At 41.3% G+C, this 22,600-nt stretch overlaps 1 protein-coding gene across 3 annotated transcripts in view; it reads left to right on the forward strand.

Annotated features, from left to right (window-relative positions):
* Positions 1-22,600, forward strand: part of STAC (SH3 and cysteine rich domain) — a 134,607-nt gene that overhangs the window by 82,499 nt on the left and 29,508 nt on the right. For all 3 annotated transcript variants that reach the window (XM_081071934.1, XM_081071936.1, XM_081071935.1), the window contains exons 4-8: positions 737-818; positions 1,946-2,061; positions 8,447-8,525; positions 14,792-14,856; positions 16,334-16,422. In XM_081071934.1, the coding sequence (XP_080928060.1) occupies positions 737-818; positions 1,946-2,061; positions 8,447-8,525; positions 14,792-14,856; positions 16,334-16,422 (431 nt within the window). The remainder of the gene's footprint in view (positions 1-736; positions 819-1,945; positions 2,062-8,446; positions 8,526-14,791; positions 14,857-16,333; positions 16,423-22,600) is intronic.

The raw sequence follows: 22,600 nt of genomic DNA on the forward strand, positions 1-22,600 counted from the left end.
CCACCTCCTATCACTGGCAGTAGCCAAACCAAGGAGGATACCACTGCCAGGAACATTGGATACAATTCTGGAATTCTAGTAGGCACTGGTCCACTAAGTTCTCTTTCAATACTAGGATATACAATCGTAAGTTGAAGTTGTTAGAGAGTTCATCAGCTCAGTCTAATCGAAGAAGTCCTCTTCTCTAAAACCTCTGCCTCACCTGTTCCCCTTCTCCTCCAATGGTGATTCCCACAGGCGAAGACAGAGGCCATGGATGAGAGGTCACAAAAGCAGAATGAAATCTAGAACACAAAGCATGTGGCTCTGGGGAGAGCTCATCAGACATACAAGGGCCTTTAGGCTGACTTCTGAGGTCTGCTTTCCCATGCCCAGGCCTTTTATGATTTTATAAACTACAATAATAAGCTGTGGTAAAATAAGGCATAATGGTCCATTTGTATCCTGGGAGATAATGAGCCGGGACATGAGGGAGGCTGCTGTGGGCTGCAGAGGGAGGAGAAGCAGGACAGGGATGGCCGGGACTGGGGCTTGCTTCCCGGGTGGAGGGTAGCTTGCTTATTGCCACCTGAATATCCCTGCTCTCCAGGGATAAATTATAGGACAAGTCAGCAACTTAAAGGGAGACAGGGGGATGCCCTTAGAGAAACCAACTGGTTTGATTTTTATAGTTCTTATGTGGTTTTCTCCATCTCATCAGTGACATTAAGCCCTTCTCTTTCTCCTCTCTCTCCAGCCAAAGGGGTTTCGGCGTTACTACAGCTCCCCCTTGCTCATTCACGAACAATTTGGATGCATTAAAGAAGTTATGCCCATTGGTGAGTGGGGACATTGATGGTTTGAGCTGGGTTTTGAACGGCAATGTTAGCATTAATGGCTGCTGCTCTCCCAGGGCTGCAAAATCAGTGGGATGTGTTTGGGCATTTGTTTGTGGGTTGGTGCATTTAATGGGGTTATGATTGTTTGTGTATTTTGCTGGAAGGGACACATAAGGTAGACCAAATTCTGTAGGAATATTCATCCTCTCCCTGATGAAGCTCAAAAAACACGCAAGTCCTGAAGGCTGCTCACATGCTACACCACCCATCAGCAGCGTGGTGGAGTGGAAACCTGAAGAGGGTATGGCAAACCTGAAAGACCTGATTTAAAGCCCAGCCTCCCCACTGACTAACTGTGTGTCTGAACAAGCTACTCAACCTGTCAGACGCTATAAAGTGAGAACAGCAATGGTCTCCTTTGATAGTTGTTGTAAAAATAAATATAAATTATAGACCAATGCTGAGAAGGAACTCCATGAATATCAGTTATTCTTTAATGAGGACAAAAAAAAATGCCTTCTATTTATAGCTATTTCTGGCTTGCATTTATCCTGTAACAATATCACTCACTGTACTTCTATTTATTTCTCTCTGTCTGAAAATCTCTACATCGATGTTTGCCTTTTGGCAGGGGTGGGGACAAATTTTATACACTAGAAAGCTTTGCATTAGAAACACATGAAGCCTGGTCATGTCCATTTATTTCAAATATACTTGCTTCCTACTGCAAACTTTGTGTCTCAAGGCTTCACACATGGGTGAGCAGAGCTCTTTAGGGGAAGTAAAGATAATCTCTTGAAAGAACCTTGAAATTGGAGTCCTGGGCGTGGATAAGCAAAGTGGAAAACCAATCCACCAGGAAGCCTTTGGGAGCAGAGAGTGCTGGGTGCAGTGGAGGGACCTGGCAAATGGGCACATGCCGTGGGAAGCACATCTGTGAGGAAAGCTGACCACAAAAGCTCCATTTTCCCAGGGGTTACTGTGTCTGCTGCTCAGAAACTGCTTCTCTGGTGCATGTGGTAAGTGATGCAAGATGCAACCCAGGAGATTTGGCAGGTGGTTGGCTGCATTCCTGACAATGAGTTGAGGAAACCTTTGTCTCAGATGAGCTTTCTCTTCCTTTGCAGCCTGTGGCAATAAGGTGGACCCTGTCTACGAGACCCTCCGCTTCGGCACCTCCCTGGCTCAGAGAACAAAGAAGAGCAGCTCCGGCAGTGGCTCTGATTCACCTCACAGAACCTCTGTAAATGTCCTCTGCCTCCTTCAGTCCATAAGGGTGCTCTCAGGCAGGGCAGTGTGAGGGGTTCCACCTAAATGCATCATAAGGGTGGGTGTGTTGGGAGTCAGGCAGCTTCCAAAGCGAAACCCAAAGGGCTTAGGGACACTAAAGGTTAACCCGCTGTTGCCAACACCTAGGAATCATTTTTACTTTTTTCCTCAAAGACCACACTTTTGGCTTCAGGCTCCTTGATTCGCTCTTCCGTGTCCTCCTTCTCCCTCACCCTCCCACCAATATTAGATAACATGTCAGTGAACATAGAAAAATTTGACCCAAACAATGAGCAAAAACAAGGAGTCTCAGCTGTGTTCAGTTCTCCTTCCAGATACACCTGAGTTCAAGAACCCAGCCATTTCTCACGTGTTCTCAGTCCTTTCTCTCTATGGCGAGGTACATCCTTGGTTTCACACAAAAACTGCCTTCCAGAGGCACTTGACCTATGACTTAGTGAGTCTTCTCTCCATGGGACACTCATCATCCCAAGCACCTCTCCTGTTATGCCTGATCTAAAGTGAGTGTACCATGCATCTCTGTGACCTACTATTATTATCCTGCCTCTAGCGGTCCCAACCAGAATTTCTATAAATTCCCCAAGACGCCGCCCAACTCTGCAGCTCATGCGGAAGGCCACCCTCTCTCCTACAAAAAGACAAGGACCTTCCAATTCATATTTCCAATTAGGATAGCTTGTACCCAGTTATTCGTTCCATTAGTGAAGCCTCTGCTGGACTGGGGACTTCTGGGCAAGACACAGATGAGCCTCCAAATGGTCTTCCCCAAAGGGTCCTCTCAATATCCAGTGATTAGGGTGGATTGTGGGAGAAGGGTGGGCAGACCCCTGGGAGAGGTCCTCAGAAACTGAGGTAAGGTAGCGTCCTCACTGGGTGAGGGTCAACACAAGATAACAGATTATAGTCTATGGTAGGTAGGTAGGTCAGCTGGATGAATAGGTAGGTTTGTAGGTCCTCTGACTAATGCCACATGGTTATCCTAGAGGCCATCTTTAAACTCTCTAAAAGTCCTGCTCTTCCTACATTCCACTAATATCTGAGAGGGAAGAAACAAAAACAGTTCTTACACTTTTTCTTTGCTCAACGTAAAATTGAAGTCAATTAGTTCTTTCTTTTACTACTTAGTTAGCAAACATGAATTAAGTACTTACAGTTTACGATCACTGGAGGGGACACAAAAGAATTGGAGGACATGGCTCTTAACCATCAGAATTCACAACTTATTTCTGAAGACCAAACTGATGGAGAAGAAAGCAGAGGATGGTGGCTTATTTAGCATTTTTTAAATACAGTTTTATATGTCTTACCCTATCTTTATTAGGAAGAAGAACATAACACACATGTGTTAAGGGTATTATAATAACTATGTCATGTAAGTATTGAAGGATTTCATAGTAAAGATGAAAAGTATTTAGCTTTAGTAGACATTGCCTCAAAATGGTATAATTTGTGACATTTTAAGATATTTAATCCTGACCCTAAAGATGCTATAAATCGAATTGGCAGTCCCAATGATAATGGTCATTCATTTACTGAAAGAAGGCTAGAAATGGTGCTAAATGTAATAAAAACATACAAAGTGCATATGGACAGGATTTATATTATATAAAAATACTTTATTGCTGCAGGGGTTGGATGATAATAATAGTATCAGTAAGTTAGTTCCTAACACAGGCCCTGGCATAACTGGCGCTCAGTAAGTGGAAGTCATTGCTGTTTTATTTCATTAAGCATCTAAGCCTTAGCTAGGTTTTCTCTGAACTGGAGTTATGAACGTGAAAAAAGGTTGTAATCCATTTGGAAGGTAAATATGTCTTTGAGAAGAGCGTTTCCCAGAGCCACCCTTTAACAGGGTCCATACTTGGCCTCTGTAGGAAACCCCTGAGTCACTCAAGGGTTCTGGTCAGCCTGTCCCCTCTATCATGTCCTCCAGTCACTCCTTGGTTGGGCGTCTCCAGGAATGTGCTTTGGCTTGGTCTTCATGTTCTACATGCTCTTCCTGGTTACCTTTCTCACATTCCTCTTGTCCAACCACCATGTCTAAGCTGATGCCTCCCTGAGGGGTTTCCCATTTTACCCGCTTTCCCAAGCTTCAGACCAGTCCTACAGATCTCAAAGTGAGCATGTCTAAACTAACTCATGCTCCATTGCTGATTAGGTCCTATAATTCAGAACTCAGAAACGTATATCAAAAGTACTGTCCCTCTCTGTCACCAATGCTGGAGGTTTGAATGCATCACCTCTCTCCCAAATTATTATAAAGGAATAACGGTGCAACACTCTTCTTTTTGAATCTACTCTTAGCAGTATCTCCAGACTTATCATCTTTTAAAGAAAGACTCTTTTTCCTAATTAAAGACTCAATTTTCCTGATTAAAACACTCTGTTGACTAGCTTATGCCCAAAGGGCAATGCCCAAGTATTTTAGTGTGGCAAATGAGGCCTGTCTAAAGACCCTCCTTCCCCCAAACTCACCAAGCTCTTTAACATCTGCGCACCTTAGAACATGCTGTTCCCCCAGCTGAAATTCATTAAGACCCAGCTTGGTTTTTACAAACATTGTAAAGAGTTCTCAGACTCCCCAAACATGGTGAGTTGCTCCTCCCACAAGCCTTCAGGAATTTTTCTTTAAAATAAAAATTATTTCTTATATGATTTAGGCTACTGCATTACAATGATCTGCTTTTGCATCTCATTCCTGATCTAGCCACTGAGCCGCTATAAATCAGGGCCTCATTTCTTATTCATTTCATTATACCGAGGTCTGGTGCATAGTGGACACTCAAGAAATGTCTGAAGAATGAGGAAGAATTAACAAGGGAGTCTTGAAAACTGACCTCAGAACCTTCGGGGATCCAGTCAACACCTCATTTTCATGCCCTCAGCTCCAGGCACAATTTGCCATGTTCTCTCCAGTCACTGGGTCTTGCCCACACCTCGTCTCTGCCTCTTTGCAAACAGCATCTCTCTTCCTGGTCTGGGTTAAGTGCCCTTCCCTTGGTTCCCATAGGCAGCCAGTTCATTAATCATGTGATTTGAATATTGCTTGATAATTTTTACTTTTTTTTTCTCTCTCTCTTCTCCAGTCCCCCCCTCAACTAGCTTAGTCTTAAGCTGCTTAAATGCAAGGACTCTTCTCACTTCTTATTTCCATTACTTAATGCCAATGATTCTCAAACTTTGGCTGGTATCAGAAATAACTGAAGAGCATTCTAAAATATGAAGGCCAAGGCCATGTGCTACTTCAACAAGACTGGACCTTTGTGCGCTCTATTAGTTCTCTAGCTAATCCTGAATCCTGATAAAGTTTGGGAACCACTGATCAATACATTGTCAGTCCATTGTAGAGTGTCACTAAATATGTGGTGAATGAATGAATAAATGAACAAACATCCTTCTCAGTCAAACTCTCTAAACTTCTAAGAAGGACCTAAACCTGCCATGTGTTAAATCAGTGCTTCTCAATGTGTGGCCTCTGGATCAGCAGCAGCAGCATTCCCTGGGAACTTGTCAGAAAGGCAAATGTGTGTTTTCTTCTCAGACCCATAGAATCAGAAAATCTAAGGGGGAAGCCCAACAATCTGTGTTTTAACAAACCCTCCAGGTCATTCTGATGCACAGTAAAGATTGAGAATCACTGAATTAAATGGAGGACTTAAATGGAGGACTTAAGAAACCAGCCCCTGCCGGCCCTTCCTCTTTCTCTTTCATATTCTCTCTCACTAGCTCGCACTTGTTTTGCTCCCCCTCTGTGTGAACAGCTCTTGAATCACACATTTACAGTGGCCATCAGGCTGGACCTGAAGTCAGGAATAGAGATGCAAGAATGCTTCCATGTCCCTAACCCCATGTACCATGTTATAGCTCCTTTCTCATCACAGTGAGGAGGGCCACTGCTGCCAAGTCGCTTCCCCCAAAGCCACATAGAGCTGGCTCTTAGCCTGCAGCCACCCCTTCCTTACAAGTCAAGACTTTTTGTAAATACAACCCAGCAATCCAAAAGAAAACTGCAAACAGCAATGGCAGAGCAGGCAGACCTGTCTCCTTTGAGCTACATGCTGAACAGGCCTTTCTCACATATATGGGGGGAGCCAATCTATGCTCATTGTGCTCATAGCTCATGCATCTCCCAGGCTTGTCTGAGGCCAGCATGGGTGGAAAGCAAATGGACAACCAGCCAAGGGAGACAAGAGCAGAAAGGAGGATTCCCCAGGGATGGCCCTGACCTGTCCACATCAGCCCCAGATGGCTGTTCCTGCACTTCTGGGCTCTGCTGAACTCATGACGAGGGGACAGCGTCAGGAACACTCACAGCAGGCAACGAACATATCAGCCTCCATACTTTGGACTCATGCTAAGAAACAGCGAGACCATCAGGGAGATTTGCTTTCCTGTCTAAAATAACTTTGTTTCTAGCAACGTCTGGACCCTACAGACTGGTTTTAGGGACAAAAAGCACACTTTTCTGAATGTCAGTAAGATGCTCGTTCATTACAGTCCACTTACGCTTCCTGCCACTGGTGTCATCAGTAAATAGTTCTTGGAATTTTGTTCTGTGAAAGCATTGTTCTGAGACTCACAGGGAGACAAAGACAAGTCAAATTGTGCTTAAATATCTGTCACTTTACCCTTTCCGCAGAGTCCAACTTGACTCCATGGAAGAAAATAGAATCAATAGATTGGTACTTTAAAACGATTTTGCTTCCTTCCTGCAGGGTCAAATGGTAATGAACTTCAGCCTGTTGCCATTCTTGCAGTCTCACGTCCTAATGCTAATATATTTGCACACAGCAAAGCTCGGTCCTGCAGGTTGATTTTCTTCCAGGGCTGTGGAGGCAATTGCCTCACGTTGTCGGGAAGTTGCTACCTGGCTTGTTCTAAATCGTTATGTTTCCTTTAATGGTCTTTCCAATGCTCTAAAACATAAAAGGTTTAATGGCTTTGGGAAGGCCTGCCGAAACTCAATTCAAAAACTTTTAGGAGTTGGTTGGCCAACGTTATTCATAACAAGTTTATGAATAATCTTCAGTTTCATGAGATGAAATTAATAGAATAATAACTTTTGTTCAGAAGCAGTGAGGTTCAAAGGAGCAGGGTGAAAGTGACTTAGAGACCCTGTGACATTTTTTTTTCATATTTCTGATGCATCATGAAAGTAAGAATGGCTGAAAAAAATAAAAACTTAAAATTTTTGTAATAAAAATTAGTCTCTGGAGAGTGGTACTAAAGTGCTCTAGCGCTGACTAGGAGAGTTAGACAGGCAAACTTGTGCTTCTCTTGATAAGATATAAATAAAATGTTTTTAAAACTCTCCTTTGAGGCCCCCTAAATTCCTCTTGTAAAGAGGGTGAAGCCAGGCAGATACAAATGGGGCATCTGGCCCTTTGAAAGAGGCCATTTGAAATCAGTGATATGCTAATAAATGTTTAACTATCATCTGGGGCTGGACCCTAATTTGTGGCATTTGCCAATTTCCATGGTGTCACTACTCCCACTGTGACCAATTTCAAGCTACCAACAGTGAAGACACTGAAGTCTCCCAGCAGCCCACATGAGTCGCTCTAGCACAGCACTGGATGAAGCTTAGTGCTTAAGAGTGTGAGACAAAACCTGAGGTTCGAACCCCAGGCCCAGTACTTAGTTGTGGGACCTCAAGTAGAGTTACTGATTCTGGGCTTCAGATTCCTATCATAGGATTATTGTGAAGAATAAACGAGATGATGCGTATAAAGTACTTCTATGATAAATGATCGGGAGCCATTACTACAGTGCTGCTATTGTTGTTGTTGTTGTTGTTGTTCTGTAACCTAAGTAGAAGAACAATTATGACTTGCCTTGTTTTTTAAAAAGGGCAGAATAAGTATTTCAAAAACAGTTGATTTTCGCAGCAATGGAAACAGCATTTAACTCGTACCTAAGTAATGCGTCCCTCAATGATGCATCTTATTCTCTATAATTAATCTTTAAAACTCACCTATGGAAAAAGCTATCGCTTTATTGAAAATTTTAAGTGACAGGATATGGGCGGAAATTCTGATTTCTCTCTGTTGTCTCTTCCTGGGAAGAAACCTAACTGTGACCCAAGCATCTCGTGCAACACTCATTGAGGACCTATCATGTGCCAAGGCCTGAGACTGCCACTGACACCTGAAAAGGGGGACAGTGCCCACGGGGGAAAACACAGCCTCTCTGAAATTAGCCAGACAAGACAGCAGTGATTGGATTTTTAAGATAGTATCGTGATTCCACCTTAGTTCCTCTACTGACATCGAAATTTGTTCAGTTAGTCCACTGATATGACACTGCTTATTCCATGCTGTTCCCTCTTTTTTTCTAAGACTTCAGACCTTGTGGAGGTTCCTGAAGAAGCTGATGGGCCAGGAGGAGGGTATGACCTACGGAAACGCAGCAACAGCGGTGAGTGAGGGAATGGGGCATCAGGCACTGCCCAGTACAAATGCCAATCATGTTAGTCATGTGAGTCAGTGGGCGGAGAAAGAAGACTTCCAGTCCCCTCTTTTCCTCTGCTGGCTCTGGAATTCAATCTGGGCAAGTGCTCAACATTCTGGAGAAAAACTGGGCCGAATTGCTAGTGGATTTCACTGATTTGACGATAACGGTCCCTGAGTCCTGTCTCCTGAATGGACTTAGTGATACTGGGGTTTAAGAGTCACTTTTAGACCTTCTTGTTAATGTGTCACTTCCCCCACTGACTTACATGAGATTAGCAAACTATGCCACAAAGAAGCCACTCCATGCTACACCTGAAGTACCTCAAATCAAGTGGGTTTGGTGCCTCACACTTGACTCCTTCCCTGAAGAGATAACTAAGGCTCTGATATGTGCAATCGAGCCAAACATTCTTTATTATTATTTAATTTCCTAATAGTTTAAACTCGTGTTACAAGAATTTCTAAAACATTGATTAAATGCTAACTGCATCTTGTTGCTTGTTAACATTAACAACGAACGGCCTCTGAAACCAGAGCTTAAGGAAACATAACCAGCACCTTATGGAGGCCTCTTGCCAAGCCTCTCTGAAGCAATCAGCAGCTTCATCTCCACTCTTTATTCAAAACATATTTACAAAACACTATCACCAGCAAAGGTACATAGGTCACAAAGTGTGTCCTCAGGTCACTCCTAATCCAGCAAGGTTGCACGTCCTGACGTACTTCATTTATTCAGGCTGAGTGCATCATGGAGGGAGAAGCCATCTCTCCTGACTCTCATCCCAGATGTGAAGCGTGGGGATGTGCCACCCTGGGTAGGTTTTCCACTTGCCTAGTTGCCTGGCCTTTTCCAGAATGGAAGCAGAAGTTCTGCATTCAATATCCCATAGCTGCTTTGTCAGCAGCAATCTTACGAGGTATCACTCCCACTTCTTGAGTTCTAGGAATCCATGTACCGGTATGTCCCTTCTCTAGTTAGGACTGTGCCTGTGAGTCCCAAGGCAGCACGTGCTTGCCTTCCCCCACAACTCTCCTTGCTAATTAAGCATCAGTGTTCACCATGGCCCCCTTTGCCAAGCCCACAATATTTCTTAAAGCACGCTGCAAGGGTAAGGATTCTTTGGTGTCACATGGGGAAAACTGTCCTTTTAGATCGATGCAAACATTCACTGAGCATTTAGCAGTGCCGTTAGAGAGACAAATTGAAGAGCGCCAACTGCCTGGGGATTCTCTCAGTGGGCAGTAACACGGCAGGACCGTCCCAGCTCAAGTCTGTCCAGCATTGAAGGCCCAGCAACTGAATTTGGCCAGCAACCCTGGAGTTCTTGAGCATCTGAAGAACCAACTCACCAGAAACTGGTATATAAAGCAGACATGCCTGCATTTTAATGCTTCAGGTCTGGTCAACTGCTCTGTCCCCTGAGTCTGACTTTACCTGCACCTTACCAGACGCTTTTTACCAGTGTGATGCCCTCCTCTTCCCTAACTATGCTGGGCATATTTGGTCCTTGGCCCCTGCTTGCCCTGGACTTGCCTTGGTGACTGTGTGTCCGTGAAGCAGTGACCTAGCTTTTCTCTGCCTCAATCACCTCATCTCTAAAAAACCACTGACCCCATAGGGTGTTGTGATCTTTAAATGAGATAATGAATGTAAATACCATTCAGATGACTCTGAAACTCCACTTCCAGCACTAAGCTTCTTTCCTGGCCCCAGACACCTATTGCCTACTGGATATGACATCTGAATATGGAATAGGCATCTTCAAGTTAACACTAGACTCTGGATTCCTTCACTCGTCCACCAAAAACCAGCTCTTCCATAGTTGCCCCTGCTCAATAAATAGGAACTCCATTCTACTAGTTGATTAGGCCAAACTTCTGACATCAGCCTTGACAACCCCTTCTCATATCTAATCTGTCAGCAGATCTTATCTCCAGCTCTTTAAAATCATGCCCAGCCTGGGCCCTCCTCTTTCCTCAGCTGCCTCAGCCATCCTGGTCCAGCTTTATGGATGCAATTGCTCGCCCATTCCTTTAGTAGTTAAGATCTCTATTTGCCCTGGGGGTTTCCTTACTCAAAGTGATCTTCATAGGATTTTATAATGTGAAGAGCTATATCTAGGAATCATCAATATGAAGTATATTTGCTGTTAATGAAGTCATCATAAGGTCATCAAGTATCAGATGCAACTTAGAGACTCACTAGTCGACGTGTGGTTCATCGATCAGCAGCCCAGGCACCACTTGAAGAGCCTGTTAGAAATGCAGAATCTCAGGCCATCCCAGAACAACTTCAGAATCAGAATTTGCTTACAAATCTGTGACATGAATCTGTGATATGAATTTTACTAAGTTCGAGAAGCAGGATTATAAGTCATAGAGTCCACCCTTCCCCCCAATACACACACACACACACACACACACACACACACACCCCACATACTGTATAGATAAGGAAACTGAGGCACGGAGTAACACAGTCAGCTCCAAAGCTGATTATTTGCCATCTTTTTTATGTTAAGGGACATTTTCACAGCCTCATTCAAAGAAATCTGTTAAAAGAACTTAGCAAGCAATAAAGCTCTAAAAATCTTTGGAGATCTATTAGCCATTCTTTTGATCAGGAGTAGCTTTCTTTATAACACACCCTTGGAAGCTAGAGGGATTAATTATGCAGCAGTTTGCTTCAAAACATTTTCCTTTGATCGGATTTCATCCATCGTCCATGCGGTTTGAGAAACAACCCAGAGAAAACATTCTGCTTCTGGGGTCCCAGCTCCCACTAGGCTTCTCAATGCCATGGCAAGGAGAGTGCTGGCTTTTCAGAAGCAGCACTTGGGCTTCCCCCATGATTCTCCTTGCTAAATAAGCATCAGTGTTCACCATGGACCCCCTTGCCAAGCCCATGTTTCATTTATGTTCTAACAAATATACAGTGCACACAGGTATTATTTCTGCCAGCTAAGTGTCACATCAAATCTTTGAGGAACATTTCCAAAGCCACCTTAGAAGAGAGTACAATGCATGCTCATTTTTTTACTGCTAAGAGTGTAGTCTCTTCTATCTCTTTTATAGAAAATCTTAGGCAGCTCTGAGTGTTTCTGGTTGTTTTCAACACTGTTCCTGGAAGCATCAGAAATATGGATGGGGAGAGTTATCGGTTTTCACCTTTGATTTAAATGCCAGAAACTTCACTAGAAGCAAGATCATGAGCAAAGGAAGAAGTAACAACTAGGCTGCCTATTTCAGCTCAAAATGCCAAATAATGATGTTACTGGCTAACTTCCATAATTGCATTTCAGTCTGACTGTATATGATCATAACTTTCCTGGAAGAGAGGCAGAGAGAATGAAACATAAGCAAGGCAGATTCCTAAAAATACTCTTCAAAAATGGACAGGGTTAATCAAATCCACTTGAGGATATTACGGAGCCCAATAGTCCCTTATGTTGCACTAAAGCAAAGAAATTGTGCCCAGAAGGAAAAAGTCCAAGCTCAGATCTGGAAAACTTATCCTTGCCTTTAGCATGCACTGCTTCTAAATTTCAAATTTTGAGTTGTCACCAAAAAAAGGAAGCAAATGTTTTAATGGCTCTTTTGGCAGGTACCTCTGGTTCTGGTCCCCCTCCAGTGGACAATTCCCACATTACAGATGCAAATATTTACGGTGTGTTTCTGCAATACACACTTAGTATCTTCAGCACCAAGAAAAAATATCAATGACCAAAATCTGACTCAAGAAGTAATAGAGAACTTGAATTTGCTTCTAATCATCATAGAAACTGAATCAATATTTTAAATTTTTGCACAATGAAAATACCAGGCCCAGACAACTTTATAAGTAAATTCTACCAAACGTGTCAGGAATAAAATATTTCCACATGACATAAGCTTTTTCAGGACAACAGAGTGGCAAGGAAGAAGGGCAGCAGCATTCCCTTAGTTTCTGAGGCCAGTATAATACTAACCTCAAAACCAAACAAAGATGGCATGAGAAAGGAAAATCACTGGCCACTCTTCCTCTGGAAAATAGACTCAGAAATCTCAAACAAAATCTTAGTAAGCTGAATCCAATAATGTATTTTTGAAAGGTAATGCATAATTACCAAGTTGGACTTGTTCTAAGGATGCAAATTTGCATCAATGTCAGGTAAGCCAGTAATATAACTGGCTAAAGAAGAAAAAACAAATAATCGTCTCATTAGAAAACAATGGTGGACATGGGCCTGGCAGGACTGCAGAGCAAAAAAGACAGACAGAATATGAAAAAGGAGCAGAGGAAAGTCCTTTGGGGTTGTGGCCAAAACTAGAGCTTCTTTTTGCATCTGTGACATTAGAAAATATGTCTACGTAAAGGGCATATTCTTCGAATACTTGTCTTGGATGATCAACAACCAAGTTATTTTTAATAAAATGCATTTAAAGCACCAAACATAAAAGGTGTGCATGATATAATTTTAGTAAAATAGTTACCTTTCCTTATTCCTTTTCCCTCAAATCAGTGTCTTAGACTTGATTCTGGAAGGAATGGGTTTTAAAAATCATTTTTGCACTGTTCCATTTCTGCTTGCAATCATGTAGCTGAAAACACATTTGGGGTCACTTTAAATAATTTTTAGTGGAGTTCACAAAAATGATACACAGTTCGAACCAGATGCCTAGTGGGTATTCAACAAAAAGCTAAAATAATGTGAAATTACAAAATTGTAAAACCAGTCCAAACTAATCATTGCATATGTAGCTTATGTCATCCCCCTTTTTAGCTCCAATCAAGAATTTTCCAGGAAGATTCCCTTTGCGTGTTTTCACTGAAATATTCAATGTTCTTTTAGAAGTATAGAGTTTGATAATTAAGGAATCAAGTATTTACACCAGGATTTCAGGTAATCACATAATACCAGAGAAAAGTTTTGCTGGCCTTGCTCATTTTAAACTCTTGAGTTGAGTGGCCAACTATTGAGTCAGACAAGGTCCATGGGATCAGATTTGCATTTTCCACTTACTTGCAAACCAGAGTTCCTCCAATGACGGCTTACTGACTTCCTAGGGATAATGGAATTGCGTCCACATGCTCTGGAACTATTACCTGTGGAGAATAGATATGTACTAAGCATTGGTACATTTACAAGGGCTCTTGTTCTGAAGTGTGTTTTCTACATCACAGTTATTGAGTCCATTTTAAGGACAAGGGAAGATTGTCAATGTACTAACTGAAATAGGTTATAGAGCTTTCTGTGGTGTGTTCCTCATCCTCAACTGATAGTTCCTTGATAATCTCAAGGGAGACCAAAGGGGAAAATAAAGCTGCAATGTTTCACTTGTAAATATCAAGTCATCTAACTGGTAGGTTAGTTTAGAAAGCATAACTGTGTTGTATAAACTTGGACGCATTTGCCACATTTGTGTTTAAGGAGAATACACCCGATGAAAATAAGGCCATGACGGTGGTCACTGGGGCAGACTTGGTTAATGGAAGTAGCTAAGGCAGGGCTCTCATACCCATCAGGGACCTCCCACAGCTGTGTGTGGACAGTGAAAACTCCTGCTCATTTTGAGAAGCCGTGTTCTTTATCAAAAGCTACAGAGCGGCTACTTAAATGCAAAAGGAAGAGAATTATACATCCCAAGAACAAACTAAATCAGAAACACGATTTTATTTTTTATTCCACATAACAGCTTCAATGCGTTGATAATACTAGATCAAGGAAATATTTTGAAGTTTAAAACTAAAGCTCTAATCTGCAAACTAGAATATAGATACCATTAAGAAACTAGAATCAACATATTGAAAATAGATAAAAGAATCTGGTATTTAGAAAAGGTAATTCAAATACAATTAAATGATGCCATACCTCCCCTTCCATCAAATTAACAAAGCATTCAATACATTTAACAAAGATGAATGACGTGGTTTCTGCTCATGAGAAGAGCTCTGTCAAAGGAGACCAAGTTGTGAACCCACAATTGCCAAACACTCAAGAGGATGTGTGCTAGATGGAGGCATGTGGAGGGTGTGTGCGGGCAGAGACGGTGGTGCAGGACACTGCATGGGGAGGCAGGGATGATGTGGAAAGCGACATGACAGCTGGGTCACTAAGGACAAGGAAAAGGCAGTGAGAAGTGAAGTAGAAGCTACGGGACAGGGAATAAATAAAGCCATATTTTTCAGGCATGTTTACAAAATATAGTGACTGGATTCATAAAGCTCCCACTTTCTCTTGTTTCCTTCAGTGTTTACGTATCCAGAAAATGGCACTGATGACTTCAGAGACCAAGCAAAGAATATAAACCACCAGGTATTTATGGATGTCACACAAGGCAAACCAGACAGGGTCCTTAGATCATACTGCCAGTCACCACCCACGTGGGTCATGGTATCAACGCAGTGGGTCCCAGGCCAGCATTTTTAGAGCATACAATACAGTAATGTAGCATAATTTGCCATAGAATAGATAACATGGAGTAACATAGGAATATCAAATATAAAAGGTATATCAAAGGTAAAAAAGATAAGTATTGTATTGTACACTTTTTGTTTCCATTATATTAGTTCCATAGAAGTTGGTATATACTCTACAGTGTGTAAATTATATAATTACATAATCTGTTACAATTATGTTATAGTATATAAGTATATAGTTATATATTTTATGTTCATTTATATATAAGAATAGAACAGAACAGAATAGAGTAGAATAGAATAAAAATATATAGCATAAGGTACTTGAGCTTTGGATAGCAGAGTGAATCAGATAAAAAAGATATAGTCCTGTGCAACTTTTGCTTATGTTTTATATATATATATATATAAATATATATATGAAACATATATATACATGTATATAATATATTTATTATCATGCATTTAAATATATTATACAATTATATATATGTGTATAATTGTATATTATATATACATATATTACATATTATACAAATGTATGGAATATATAATATCTAATTTATATGATATGTAATATTACATAATTTTGTTACATGTTACATCATTTTTAATTTACTGCATGTATTACAAAGTATAGACATTTATATAGTTACATTTATTTGGTTCACAATAATAGCTAGTATTTCTATAATACTTGTAAAACTTTGTATAGTCTACAAATTACGGACAATAGAATGTACCTCATGGGGCAATTGTGAGGTTTGAGTATGCTAATACATGTAACAGACTGCTATCAAAAATAGTAACTTTTATTATAATTATTGCAAGATTTCAGTTAGATGATGATTCCATGATATAAACTAAATAAGCCTGATGCCAAAATCTATGTTTTTTTCCACAATGTGAATGAACTAATTGCCAGATGAATATACCTGGTTCCCTGTGATATGCAGATACCAAATTTTAGGCTAAGTAATGAAAAGTCAATTTTAGAAAATTGTTTACTTCAACTCACATGCCACTCTTTGTATAGAGAGAATATTCTCATTCCTGGGGCTAACCCCATGTAACCTTTCATGAACAACTATACCAAAAAAAAAAGTTACTTGAAGAAAACTACAGTATCTCTGACAAAGACTTCCACGTGATTGTTTTCCAGTGGTTTGCAATGAAATCAAACTCAGCTAAGAAATTAAAAATAAACCTATGGTTGAAACACAGTGTTTAATAATGGTTAGATATTTTAACACTTAAGAGCCATACAATGGATTACACTGCTTTAATTCTCCATTTCCCTTCCCCCCCGCCCCTTGCTGCTCTCCATTTCTTCTTCCTTCCTTCTCTCATTTTTCTTTTATTTTCTCTTTCAGGGACTTCTTTCCAAAGACCCATTACAGATGAACACCTACGTTGCCTTGTATAAATTTGTACCACAGGAGAATGAAGATTTGGAAATGAGGTAAAAACATGTTTTAAAGAAAAAGAAAAGAATGAATGAAAGAAAGAAAGAAATATTTTAAGTCGATGTGTTTCCATGTAGAAAAAAATAATTCAATTTGTGCTACCTCCTCAGGCTTTAGAGCAGTGATTCTCGGGCTTTCGAGTGCATCAAATCACCTGCAGGGCTGGTTAACACATACATTGCTGGAACCAATCCCTGGAGTTTCTGATTCGGCAGATCTGGGGTGGGGCTTGAGAATTTGCATTTCTAACTGGTTTACAGGTGGTTCCGATGCTGCTGATCTGGAGCCATGCTTTAAGAAGCACTGTTTCAGCACATCGTCTACAGAACTGCTAATGGGAGTTTTCATGCAAGTTGGGCATCAAATGCTCTTGGCATCCTGGGGTGTCTAATAGAAAATCAAAAATGTATTGAATACCCAAATTAACATTGATTGAAGACTCAAATGTAAACTGTTTGCTTCTCCTGCTGGAGACTGGTACCTCCCCCTGACTCACACCCTGAGGTAGGACCCATCCCACTGATGGTAACTGACACGGGAGGAGATTTAGGTGAGCTTTGGGATCCTTAGGAAATCTGAACCTTTTTCTTGACCACAGTTTAGGTTCCCATGTTTCAAGGGTAGTTAAACTGGAGTCAATCCTGCATTCACATCTGTGTGATCTTAAGCAATTTAGAAACATCTCAACACACTGATTTCCTTATGCATAAAAGAATAATAATGACCTCTCCCCTCTCGGGTATTTGTGAGGATGAAATGAATAATGTTCATAAAACCTACAGCACAGTGCTTGGCCATTATAAACAGTCAGTAACTGGTAGTTGTTACAATTTTTATAATATGGTGTTTACTGGCCTGTCTCGAAGAAAAGGCTTTACTCCTTTATTTGATTCATCTCCCCAAAACATAAGTAATCCGTGGAGAAGGCATGGTGTTTTCCAGTCCTAGCGCAGGATAGAAGGGGCTGCTTTTCCAGTCAAATGGGCCCTTGGAGATTTGTTCTTTCCAAATATGATGAGAGTGGAAAGATAAATTAGCACTGAAAACTACTGAAATGTCAGAGCATTAGTGAAATACCCTCCATCTCGGGGTGGACTCCACTTGTCTGAATGTTGCCAGTCACCAGTCATTCCCTTTAGATCATTTTCAGAAGGACTTGTCTCTCCACCCTGGGGCTACCTGGGCTTCTCCACATCCTCAGGCTTGTGATATTTCCCAGGCATGGTCCCTCTCACACTTGCTAGGATATGGTTCCCCACCTCAGTGAAATCTGCCTCTCCTCTTCCACTTTCCCCAAAACCCCTTAAAAAGAGAGAGCTACCAAAAAAGTTCCAGTTAGACCCTCTTTTCCTGGTTCCATAGCCATTGGGTCAACTTCAGCAGCTCACTGCCCTTCATGCTGCAGCCTCTATGGCAGATGTGTGTATCCTGCCAGCGTCTGGTACCTCCTCCTGGCTCACTCCCAAGGTCAGCTGTGTTCCAGTATTCCTCTAGGGTCTGCTTCCAAGTGACTCTTGGGCCTGTCCAGAACAGGGTTCAGGGTCTACACCACATCTCCTTTTATTTCTGCTTTTGTACATCTGAGTTTTCTCTATCATTGTGTAAGAAGTGCCATGCTGAAGTCACTGGTTGGAATTGTAAATGCTACCTGAACAGTCTGGCATCAGTGCAGGAGGAGAAAGCATTTACCAAGTGAAGCCGAGTCGATCAGAGATGTAACAAGCCCTGAAGGTTAGAGCCCACCTAGAATTCACTGGGGTGGTGCTCTGCCTTTCCCTGATGGTCCGCAATTACCTATCTGCTGACAAAGACAATGGCGCCATATACAGAGGGTGCCAAAAATATATACACACATTTTAAGAAAGGAAAAAACTGTATTAAAATTGTAATACTCACGATATACCGATAACAAAAGATGAATACAAGTCATGTGTATGTAATTTTTTGGCAACCCCGGTATTTACTTTGCAATAAATACAGTATATTTTGTCCTTCTTCGGATTATCATTTGGGAGTCTCAAATTTAAATTGTAACAATTACTTAGTGTGTGAGTCCCACCATTTTATATGAGAATTTTATATTGAAGTGATCAGGTGGAAAAAAAAATCCAGCTAAACAAAGAATGTTATTGGGGTGCTGAGGAATGACGTCTATCTGCCTGGTGGCGGTCGTAACTTTTTGTGCTTATTTTAGTCAGTTGCAGGCCATTAAAAGTCAAGTTGTCAGGCCCGCATCAAACGTTTACAAACTGCTGCAAAGCACACAGGACTGTTCGTTCCCAGGAGTGAAGTGTCTGCATTACATAGACTGCAAGATTGGAGTGATTGATTGTACTTACTTTTTTTTTTTCTTTTGCCAAGAGATTGTAGGTTCCCATTTTAAAAGCCAGGCACTTGATTTAGAATGTGTAAGGCCATGCTTTGGGGATTTGGTGAAATTCCTTGAATGAGGAACTGGGACTTTGTGAATTATTGTTTTCTCCTTAAAACATAAGGTAGAAAAAAATCTCTTTTAAGAAAATACCATTCCTATCTACCTGCATTCTGATCCAGGGAAGCCTGCTGGGCATTGTCTTCAGGAAAGAGAACAAAGAACATGAGAGTACAGGGGATGTTAGGAATGTGAGCTTGAGGGCAAAGAAGGCCCCACTGGCGAAACCAACCGTCAGACATCAGAGCAGATGAATCACCGCTTCAGCAAGCATTTGTTACATACCTGCTTAGTAATCAGGAAAGATTTTCTGCCAACAGCCAGCAGTCCAGATCTCTCTATTGACTTCCAGATACACATCCCTACCTGCCTACTCTAGGCGTGCATGGCACGCAGCAGCTCCACCCACCCTCCTACAAACCTGCTCCCCAAGGTGAATGATGTCACCATCTGCCCAGGCTTCAAGCCAGCCACCAGAGGCTTCCTTTTGCCTTGTGCTCAAATGGTATTTATTGTTCAAGTCCTTCTGGATGTCTTTGCCTAAAATCTACTGTAGCCATCCCAACCTTTACCTCTTTCCTGGGTTGGTGTAGCAGTCCTACCTGGACTCTGTGTTTCTACTCTTGCCTCCCACTCTTCCCTTCTCATCCATTTTGATTGGAGAGGACTCTAAGGTGACAGTACAGTGTACTGGGGTTGTCTAAACTATGGAGTCAGATAAAATGGATTCAAATGCCAGCTACTCTACTTTCTAACAATAGAGCACATTACCTCACTTTCTGAACCTCCTTTTTCTTATCTGGAAAATGGGAATACAAAGCCTGCCCCGATAGGTTGGCTGTGATTAAATAAGACAACAATATCTGGCACATAGTAGGAGCTTAATAATGTTAGTTCCAATCAGTTCTATTCATCCTCCAGAAGTAGATGCTTCCTTTACAGATTTAAGAAATGAGAGAATGAGAATGATCATATCAACAAGGGTTCACTACATGTTTAAGAAAAAAAGTGTGGGCATCACTTGACATGGGTTTGAGTCCAAGTTAGGCCTCTCACTCGCTGTACGACCCCTCCCCCATGAAGCACATCCGAGCCTTTGCTTGTCCTCTTGTAAAAGAACATAGTCATTATGCCTGCTTTAGGTCTGCTCATGACAACTATATCTTTGCTGAAAACTATCCAGTGTCCTCCCAGTTCCCATGTGTAAAGACCAGAATATTTTCAGGGACCTCCAGAACCCATACTGTCTCATCCCTGATGACATCTCTACTTTGTGTTCTCACACTTCTGCTCCACCCACAATAACCTCTTTCCTTCCCCAGAAGGACCACACTACCACCTGCCAAGGGATTTTTCTTCCTGCAGTCTGTTCCTCCCCTCTTCCACCCTCCTACCCACCCAACACCACTATCATCACAACACACGGGCACACACACACACACACACACACACACACACACACAATTCCAGTGACTATCATGAACCCACTAGATCTCAGCTCAGGTTTTGCTTTCTTGATGCAGCCTTTCCTGATACCCACAATCTGATTTTTCTCTGTTATATATTTTCATGACACCATGTTTCTTTCCTTTAAAGCACTTTTCTCAACTGAGATTTATGTATTTCTGGAATTCTTTGGTTAACCTTCCTGAGAACAAATCCATAATTGCTAACTGTGTAGTACAGTTCTTGAAATATAGTAGATGCTTAATAGATATTTAATGAATGAACGAATGAATATTGTGGAGATGAAAGGAACTAATGCTGTGCCTGACATCTACAATTAGTGGGCACATCAAGTTCGTGACAATATAATGGAAACTATAACAGAGGAAGCAAACCAAGCTCAGAGGGGTTAGCCAGGAACTGTTTCCTAGAGAAGCACCTTCACCCCATGATAAAACTATTTGTCAAGAACAAATTATAGAAAAGGAGACCAAATTAGCCCATGGTTGTATTCATAAAGAACAAAGGGTTTAAGACAATTTGCAAGAATCCCTGCTACTGTACCTCTTTACTGAGCACTCACAGTTGAGGGTGGAGGAATGAGCCACAGAGATGAGAAGCCAGGTGCTGCCCCCTTATTCTTAAGGCACTAAGTACTCCTCTTAGAAATGCTATGGTCCCATCATTAGTCTCCAAATGCTGTCTAATGACAAAGGTTCCACACAGTCTGTTTTGCTACAGTTTCAGTGCAAAATAAACTTCCTTTGTAAATTTATTAACCTTTACCTTTCCAAACTGCAGGAGCTCACATCCCATGATAATGCTCTATCTTTCCACCATCATGGGCAGAGATAGAAAAGAATATGTAGCAGGACAGAAAAGAGCGATATCTGGGAGCCACATAGACCTGACCTTCCTTCCAGTTCTGATTCTCACTAGCTGCACCAATTTGAGCAAACTGATCTCATGGAGCCTCAGTTTTTTCCTTCCTAGGGAGGATATTTCATTTAATATTTCATTTAACAAGATAATATAAATGAAAGATGGAATTTCATGTCCTGTACAAAGCGAGGTGCACAGTATATTTTAGATACCTTCTCTTCAGAATTTGCATGCTTTCACAATATGTTTTATTTCCTAGTCTTCCTAGCAACCTCATTAACACTACCCTAAGGATATTTAGTAGAGAAAACACAAAGGCTCTCTCTGGCCTATGAGCACATCCAATGAGACTTTATCTAATTGGTCCAGAGCTAAGGAGGCTGTGATACTCTGTCCTTAATCTTCTAAGGAGGTTTTGCAGTTGTTGACATGACACACCATAGGCATGGAATTTTACCATTGACATGAAATATGTGAGGCCATCATGTGTGGGATCTCTAATTATTACTGATGATTTGCAGTCTGGAAGCATTAGACAGCCACTCAGGTTCCTCTGAGTGTAATGAGCTTGTATAGTAAGTAGATGACCTTCTGTAATTAAGGGTCTCTAACAATTTCCACCAATAACCCTTATTATCAAGGTTTTTTTTAAAGAGTTTGGAAAATTACACTTTATGGACTGCAGGCTTAATTCATGAGCAAGGCTCCTTAAAATGCTACTTGACATGTAAATTGGAGAACCCCATTATAATCAGCACTGATATCATTATCATTATGTACCACCTTGTTCATTCACATTGGCCATGTGTCAAATCATCCTCTTGGGCAAGTGGGTGAGTATGTGTGTGTGATACACTTACATGTGCACATACACTCTCACACACTCATCGTCAGAGCTCCGTGACCACACAATCACCCACTCACACTCACATGCACACATTCACATACTCATGCACACTCAAATACACATTCATTCATACACACACACACAATTATTAACAAGAACTTAATAACACATGCTTAGCTTTTTGAAGAAAGTAAATCCTGCGCTCCATATTAACAATGTAACCAGTCTCATTATCCTCACTGTTTGGGGGTTCAGTAGTCTGCAAACAGTCTCAGAGCCATCATTTATTATTCATACCAAGACATCTTTTAAAAATCAATAAGAATAAGTTTTGTGGCTTTGCTGAGTTGATGTATCATGTAAATAATCAGCAGATGTAAATAACTCCAAGTAAACACAAACCCATAAAACATCACAGAGAGACTGAAATAAAGGATCGAGAGTAAATAAAAGAGAGAGTTCCAATCAAGATGGTGTACCAGGTAAATGCTGTGCTTATCTTCTCTCATGACCACATCAAATTACAACTAAACTACAAAGCAACCATCATTAAGAATCGCTTGTAGTC

This window comes from Rhinolophus hipposideros, assembly GCF_964194185.1.
Source record: "Rhinolophus hipposideros genome assembly, chromosome: 14".
Lineage (NCBI taxonomy): Eukaryota > Metazoa > Chordata > Mammalia > Chiroptera > Rhinolophidae > Rhinolophus > Rhinolophus hipposideros.